The 9,001-nt window shown below is 49.1% G+C and overlaps 1 protein-coding gene across 1 annotated transcript in view; it reads right to left on the bottom strand.

Annotated features, from left to right (window-relative positions):
* Positions 1-9,001, bottom strand: part of dok6 (docking protein 6) — a gene marked incomplete at both ends in the record, with an annotated part of 666,878 nt that overhangs the window by 548,518 nt on the left and 109,359 nt on the right. Inside the window, one exon of the mRNA XM_084325795.1 lies at positions 5,002-5,116. Coding sequence (XP_084181921.1) covers positions 5,002-5,116 — 115 coding nt within the window. The remainder of the gene's footprint in view (positions 1-5,001; positions 5,117-9,001) is intronic.

The following is a 9,001-nucleotide window of genomic DNA, read 5'->3' as shown; positions in this document are numbered from 1 at the left end:
TTTACCGCTTCCAGTCCTTGTGCTAAGCTAGGCTAGCATGCAACTGGACCTCTCTCTGGGGCTACTGGACACACAGAAGTGATCTCAAGCCTTTTGTCTGACTCTGGGGAAGGTGGTGAATAACTGTAGGCCTATTTCCCCAAATGATGGGAGTGTTCCTTTAATTCTTTATTGTCTATATTTATTGTAACGTATAATATAACCGATAGGGCATACAGACCCTCACCTGCACCTTTGTTTACACTGTGTATTTGTATTTAATATTTAATAATATTTAATAATATTGTTTATTTCTTTATGCATTATTCTTATATTCAGAGTAAATTTGATTGCCTATATTTATGTCTTTCTAATATTACCCTGACCCATACCTGTACCTCCGCTCCCCCCTCCGCCCTGCTGCTATGGCGCCCCAAATGTCCCCAAGGGGTTCAATAAAGGAATATCTTAAATTATTACATGGCGTTTTAACATTCGCCGAAATGCTTGATTGTGATTGGTCAATAGCCCCCGACAGCGGTGAATTATTTTTCGACAACCACCGGTGATTATTGTTTTTCGCAGCTGGAGTAATCAAGCCCCACTGACACACACTGTTTCAGTGCAATCAGACACACCTGCCGGGCTGCCGGCGATAATAATAATCACTTTATTTGGGCTGACAGAGCCACAGAACAACTGCGTCTGCATTTGATCTTGTCTTGTCGATTTTGTCAAATGAATTAGGTATATTGTTAGTAAGTTAGCCATGTAATAAGCGGGATAATGTATAGCTATACTCGGTCATCATCGCAAAATAATTTACCTTCACTGACGTTTAAAACACCTCGCAGAGGCGCCTCGGTATTTTAAACTCTGTGTCGGTCAATTATTTTGCGACAATGACCTCGTAGCTATACATTATCCCTTACTTATCTTATTTAAAATGAACATAATGACCACTGGCTGTTATCTAACACCCCTGTTTTTAACCCTTTCACTGCCACACGACAGAAGGTTAACCCTTTACTATCACACAACCGACGGCGATGCTCCATCATTAGCATCATCCACGGAGCTAATGATGCTAATGATGAAGCATCGCCGTCGGTTGTGTGATAGTAAGTTTCAAGTTTCTTTAATAGTTGTCATACAGAAGTACAGAATACTTTCATACAAAATGCTTCTTACTGTTATGCTCCAGAGACTGTGCTAGACAAGATAGTATCAAATAACATAGTATAGCATGTAAATTAGAAGTAGAAAATGAGTAAAGGGCTAACCATCTGTATTGTCACAGTGAAAGGGTTAACCTTCTGTTGTGTGGCAGTGAAAGGGTTAATCACTGTCTCTGGTCTAAGTGAAGTTATACTTCACTGTCCCTGTGGCTGCATGATTCCTCTGCATTCGACCCGTCCTCAGACTCCTCACCGCTTGAAAGCAGTGGGCGGCCACAAGCACCCAGGGGCCACTCCAGTTGTAACGCCGGCACCTTGGTGAAGGGCACGGCAGGGGCGTACCTAGCACGCATGTCTCTCAGTGTGGGAGGAAACACGACTAGCCACAAGAGAACAACCACAGAAGAACCGCGGGTTTCTATATGTTGCATAGAATTACTGATGCTGCGACTCCAACCTACTCGTCACACAACTCGTCAAGCCTAATCAGACGCGATTCGCAAACAGCTGGGCGCACACTCAGGAGACAGAGACACCTGCCGCATAAGAAGCCCCGACAGGCCGTCACTCAGTGCTTGATTGTACTGATCACTTGTGGTTAGTCAAACCTAAAGTATACTCAAGTCTTAGCATATCTCTCTCGGGTTGAAATGTAACCCGGCTTCGTTATTTTGTTTCCCCAACATTAGTTTTACCCGCTAGACACACGCACCCAATACGCGATATACGATCAATTGTCTTACACACACCTCATTCACATTTTCGCCGCTGGCATCCACACACTCCCCCCACGTAGGCCCTGTTAGTATAGTTTAGTATCCCCCCCTGTATTCTATTTTATTAAATCTGGTTTATTTATGCATCTGTCTCCTGTGTTTGTCTGTTCTGCTCTTTGTTCTACCGAACAATTGAAGCTTATTCTAATGTTCACCAGATGCAAACAGGCCCAAAAGCGAATTCTTCCAGAACCGGTAGGTAGTAAGAGCAGGGACACTCTGGAGCTCAGATGGTAGTAAGAGCAGGAGCACTGGAGCGCAGATGGTAGTAAGAGCAGGGGCACTGTGGAGCTCAGATGGTAGTAAGAGCAGGGACACTGTGGAGCTCAGATGGTAGTAAGAGCAGGAGCACTGTGGAGCTCAGATGGTAGTAAGAGCAGGAGCACTGTGGAGCTCAGATGGTAGTAAGAGCAGGGACACTGTGGAGCTCAGATGGTAGTAAGAGCAGGAGCACTGTGGAGCTCAGATGGTAGTAAGAGCAGGAGCACTGTGGAGCTCAGATGGTAGTAAGAGCAGGGACACTCTGGAGCTCAGATGGTAGTAAGAGCAGGAGCGCTGTGGAGCTCAGATGGTAGTAAGAGCAGGGACACTGTGGAGCTCAGATGGTAGTAAGAGCAGGAGCGCTGTGGAGCTCAGATGGTAGTAAGAGCAGGGACACTGTGGAGCTCAGATGGTAGTAAGAGCAGGGACACTGTGGAGCTCAGATGGTAGTAAGAGCAGGAGCGCTGTGGAGCTCAGATGGTAGTAAGAGCAGGGGCACTGTGGAGCTCAGATGGTAGTAAGAGCAGGGACACTGTGGAGCTCAGATGGTAGTAAGAGCAGGGACACTGTGGAGCTCAGATGGTAGTAAGAGCAGGGACACTGTGGAGCTCAGATGGTAGTAAGAGCAGGGGAACTGTGGAGCTCAGATGGTAGTAAGAGCAGGTGTGGAGCTCAGATGGTAGTAAGAGCAGGGGAACTGTGGAGCTCAGATGGTAGTAAGAGCAGGTGTGGAGCTCAGATGGTAGTAAGAGCAGGAGCGCTCTGGAGCTCAGATGGTAGTAAGAGCAGGGACACTGTGGAGCTCAGATGGTAGTAAGAGCAGGTGTGGAGCTCAGATGGTAGTAAGAGCAGGGACACTGTGGAGCTCAGATGGTAGTAAGAGCAGGGACACTGTGGAACTCAGATGGTAGTAAGAGCAGGGACACTGTGGAACTCAGATGGTAGTAAGAGCAGGGACACTGTGGAGCTCAGATGGTAGTAAGAGCAGGGACACTGTGGAACTCAGATGGTAGTAAGAGCAGGGACACTGTGGAGCTCAGATGGTAGTAAGAGCAGGAGCGCTGTGGAGCTCAGATGGGATGAAACACAGACAAATACCCAAGTACCTGTGTTATGGGAATCAATATTTCTGAGCACACCCCCACGTTTCAGTCAAATGAGCAGCGCTTGACTATTCTGCAAAGCCTTGGTCTCTCTCTTTCTCTCTCTCTGTTATGGTTTGTAACCGACCCCAATCGCACAACACAAGACAGGTATGAGAGTAAGCCAAAACAGGGCAAATATTTATTATAGAACAAAAAGCGGCACAGTCCCTTTAAGGGAGAACACAAAAACACTAGAGTCAAAGAAATATGTAAAAAGCGGCACTGTGCCTTTAAGAGGCGAACAGGCTAAGGGACTAAGGCTAAGGGCCAGGGCTAAGGGCTAAGTGTCAGGGCCAGGACCAGGGGCACTGGAGAGGGGGACAGGGACAGAGGCCCGGAGAGGCGGGCTGGAGACAGGGACAGAGAACAGGGTTAAGGCCTTGGACAGGGCGAGGGCCAGAGCTGCTTACAGGGATGAGGACAGGGTTCCGACGGCGGAGGCCGGGCACGGGGACAGGGGCCCGACGGCGGAGGCCTGGCACGGGAACAGGGGCCAAACGGCGGAGGCCTGGCACGGGGACAGGGGCCCGACGGCGGGGGCCTGGCACGGGGACAGGGGCCCGACGGCGGAGGCCTGGCACGGGGACAGGGGCCCGACAGCGGGGGCCTGGCACGGGGACAGGGGCCCGACAGCGGGGGCCGGGCACGGAGACAGGGGCCCGACAGCGGGGGCCGGGCACGGAGATCCTCCTCCTCCTCCTCGGATGCTGCAGACGGGCAGCGCAGAACAAAGGGGGTCCCAGGGGACCGGGATGGGAACACGCCGTCCTCCCGTGGAATACTAGGGAGCGACGACGAGCCTCACCCCAGGAACGAGGATCACGAAGAGACGCCTTCCTCCCGTGGAATCGGGAGCGATGGCGAGCCGGCTTGACGTCTGGAGTGGGAACACTGGAAAACCTCCCGTAGAGAATTAGAGAGCGAAGACGGTGTCCCACTCCAGGCAAACGGCGACAGGTGGTGATGGCTGGCACGTCGTCTCACGCCGGAGACGCGGCAGGTGATGGTAACGTACAGGATGGTAACGTACAGAACTCCATGAACACAGAGTGAACACAGATACAGAACGACCCGACCAGGACTGGAAGGGAGGTCCAGGTATATAAAGCCCTCTGGGGCGCTAATCATAAACTATGACAGCTGCGTGAAGGTAGTCCAAGGGTGGGGGCTGGTGAAGAGTAGAGGAGAGTAAATCATCGCAAGGGTGGGGGCTGGTGAGGGAGAGTAGACCGGGAACAGTTCAGGGAACAGGCGAATCCTCACACTCTCTCTCTCTCTCTCTCTCTCTCTCTCTCTCTCTCTCTCTCTCTCTCTCTCTCTCTCTCTCTCTCTCTCTCTCTCTCTCTCTCTCTCTTTCCCCTGGCCTCTCTCTCTCTCTCTTTCCCCCGGCCTCTTACTTCCAACTCTCCCTCTATTCCTTAATCCCTCTTTTCTTCTCACTCTTCCTTTGGCTGCCTTTCACACTACGCCTCCATCCATCCCTCCCTCTCTTAGTTCCATTTCCCCCTCCCTCCCTCCCTCCCTCCCTCCCTCCCTCCCTCCCTCCCTCCCTCCCTCCCTCCCTCCCTCCCTCCCTTAAAACCGTCGCAACCCTGTAACCCTCCCCCCCACCCTGCTCTGTTGCCGGAGGAGGCATGGTTGAACCAAGAGAACGCTGCTTACCTGACTCACAGGCAAATGTCTTGGACGTCTCGTCGTAGAAGATGATGGCCACCGCGTGCTTCTTCGTCTCGCGTGGCATGCGGGTGATGTTCTTGACGTTGTGGAGCTCGGTGATCTGTGGGAGAACAACAGAGAGGAACGTTATCTCTAACCAACAGCAGAACGTTACCTCTAGCCAAGTCACTAGAACATTCCATTCCAATAATGATGTAGTTTAAGGATGTAGCTTACCAATAAGGGCCTTATAAATGAACAAATACCAGTATCTGTTGTGCCTCTCCATCAGCGAGGACCAACCAACCTTCTCATGAAGGACACAGTGATGAGTGTCGTATCTATCATTAGTGATAGATATATAGCAACACTGTGGGTTCGTACTCTAAAAGGATGACGGGAAGGACGACTGTGTTTTAAAACTTGCAGAGGAGCAGAGAGCGTTCCAGTCATTTCAGCCCTTCATCCGTGCGATCATTGCAGCGTATAAATTATTTTATCTGGTGGATGTTGAGCTATCAAACAGCGAGCGCATACTGACCGGTGACAAACCACTTTTCAAAGCCCATTAATGAACCACAATGGATGGCCATTTAGGATTTAAGTATGCACACACGCGCACACACACAGGCACACACACACACACACACAGGCACACGCACACACACACACACACACACAGGCACACGCACACAGGCGCACACACACACACACACACAGGCACACACACACAGGCAGGCACACACACACACACACACACACACACACACACACACACACACACACACACACACACACACACACACACACACACACACACACACACACACACACACACACACACACACACACACACACACACACACACACACACACACACACACACATCCGCCACTAAAGTGCCTCTCCCACCAAACTCTCATTACAGCTCCAGCCAACAACACAAGAGGTCCACAATCAAAAGGCTTCTAAATCATTTCACCGCCAGATTGATGAGGGTATAGAGAGAGAGAGAGAGAGAGAGAAAAAAATAAAAGAAAGAAAGAAGAGGAGATTACATTTAATTGAATATCGCCCTGCGTTTACAGGCCCTTTTATTCAATAGTCTCCTTTGTGTTGCTCCGCGCCTAAGAGATAAGGGCCATTACATTATCGTAGTCCATTCCTGGACTAACCGTGGGCCCGCTGCCAGCCCGTGGGAGTGAATTAGGTCGGCCGCCTGCCTGGTCCCGCATTGTGAAGCCCCACCGTTAAAGCTAAGGGACCGGCCGTAATAAACAATTTGCCCGTCGTGCCGTCGACTCTTGTGCTGCTCAGCAGTTCTGTTAGTGGGAACGGTTGAGGGGAGAGATCTCCGGCGGAGAGGGGGTTTCATCAGCATGGGGGTAACAGATAGAGGGGACACGCCGTGCGGAGAGGAGAGACTGCACATGGAGGAGAGACCGTGCAGAGAGGAGAGACCGTGCGGAGAGGAGAGACCGTGTGGAGAGGAGAGACCGTGCAGAGGAGAGACCGTGCAGAGAGGAGAGACCGTGTGGAGAGGAGAGACCGTGCAGAGAGGAGAGACTGTGCAGAGAGGAGAGACCATGCAGAGAGGGAGAGACCGTGTGGAGAGGAGAGACCATGCAGAGAGGAGAGACCGTGCAGAGAGGAGAGACCGTGCAGAGAGGAGAGACCGTGTGGAGAGGAGAGACCGTGCAGAGAGGAGAGACTGTGCAGAGAGGAGAGACCGTGCAGAGAGGAGAGACCGTGCAGAGATGAGAGACCGTGCAGATAGGAGAGACCGTGTGGAGAGAGAGACCATGCAGAGAGGAGAGACCGTGCAGAGAGGAGAGACCGTGTGGAGAGGAGAGACCGTGCAGAGAGGAGATACCGTGCAGAGAGGCGAGACTAGGGCTGCACGATTTTGGGAAATAATCTAATTGCGATTATTCTGACATATATTGCGATTGCGATTTGCGATGCGATTATAACATATTTAAAAAAAAAAATTACAAGAAGAATGTTGCTGCTTTCTGTAGTCGGGTCCCAACTGCAAAATTACTGTATTACCCTGTATTATACACTTTTACTATCATGTAGACTATTCTGCTTTGTGTTTACATGTGATGTATTGTATACATGCACATTTATTATGTTCTTGTGTGATGTATCGCACATTTTATTGCTGTGTGATGTATTGCAAATGTTATTGCTGTCATCTTGGCCAGGTCTACCTTGCAAAGGAGATCTTGTATCTCAATGGGACTTCCTGGTTAAAAAAAAAAAAAAAAAAAAAAAAAAAATTAATTGCAGGCTTGGCGATTTGATAATTGCATCATTCCAAATCGCGATTTCGATTAAAAAACGATTAATCGTGCAGCCCTAGGCGAGACCGTGCAGAGAGGAGAGACCATGCAGAGAGGAGAGGACCGTGCAGAGAGGAGAGACCGTGCAGAGAGGAGAGACACGTGCAGAGATGAAGGAGACAGAGGGACATTTCATTACGAGGAGATCGTTCACTGCGTCTCCCCCTTGTCTGCCGCTGTGATAGGATCTCAATGTTTTCGATGAGATGAGAGTGAATGTGATTCAGTGGGAGATAGAGACGAGCTTAGAGCTGCTCATACTGACAGCTGACCACAGACACACAGGGCTAGATCCACAAAGAATGGATTGCACGGAGCAAGTTGCACCCTTACTTACAATTCATTATGAATGAAAATGGGGGACCCTGATGTAAACAAGACGAAAGTCTTTCTCTGGTCTGCATCCCCTTAACACTTTGAGAGCCACTCACGGCTAATCTCGTGTTACGATAGTTACGTTGAAAGCCACTCACGAGATTTCTCTGAATTATTTAATTTTAATTTTTTTTAGCGGTCTGAAATCATATTGCATCACGCAAGCCTACCCTAGCCTACCCAAGGGCCGCCGGCGATCAGATGTGAAAAAAGCGCCCCCTATCGTCTCCCAGATGGTAAATCACCCTTTTGGAATGGACTCAATGAAAATGGATGGGGGGAAAAAATATTCCAGTCCACATTTTCCAGTCCACTGATGCAGCCGGGGTTATCAGAGTTCATTCTGGATCCTCTGAGCCCCGCGGATCATGATTTCTACACGTTAGATCTATACACTTATCGATTTTTTCGAATGGTGATCAGGAATTGGAATATACCATTTTGATACCATCTGATGTCAGGTAAGGAATCTATGTTATCAGTGTTAGGATAATCAGACTCGTTATCGAGGAGATATAAGCTTTTTGTGATATGTGCTCTATCTGTTTCACTGTAAAATCCATGAGGAAATGAAATCAGCTATTATCAGCGCGCGGCTCGAACGTGCGTGCGTGCACGTATACTATTGAACATCTAGCGTTTATTTGAAAACGATTCATAAATAGCAGACAATATCAACGTTCTGGAATATTCCAGTAAAAGGCGATTATCACAGAATGGCTGTTTTTCACAGGAAAACGGGTGCTTTTCAAAAAGCTCTCAAACGGTAATGAAGCGATAAAAAACCAATCTGCCTTGACAACACTGACTGGAAAATTATTCTTTGATAAGCGACAGGCAGATTAGAACCATAATTTAAAACATAGATTAGGCGATATTAACGTTAACATTGGGAGTGGACCGTGGCATTCAAGGGGTAAAAAGGAAAACACGGCGTGGCGCTCAAAGTGTTAACAATTGTGTGTATTGAGCCGTACTGTATTGTACCCATTCTGCAATCTGTTAATAACATTGTCATTCAATCAATCAATCTGCACGGTGATTGATTGAATGAAATTATATTAACAGATTGCAGAATGGGTACAATACAGTACAGCTCAATACACACAATTGTTAAGGGGATGCAGACCAGAGAAAGACTTTCGCATGGTCTCTCCTCTCCACATGGTCTCTCCTCTCTGCATGGTCTCTCCTCTCCACACAGTCTCTCCTCTCTGCACGGTCTCTCCTCTCCACATGGTCTCTCCTCTCTGCACGGTCTCTCCTCTCTGCATGGTCTCTCC

The sequence above is a fragment of the Notolepis coatsorum genome (assembly GCF_963971535.1).
Source record: "Notolepis coatsorum genome assembly, chromosome: 12".
Lineage (NCBI taxonomy): Eukaryota > Metazoa > Chordata > Actinopteri > Aulopiformes > Paralepididae > Notolepis > Notolepis coatsorum.
The sequence above is the reverse complement of the archived record's forward strand: the minus strand, read 5'-3'. Positions and strand labels throughout refer to the sequence as shown.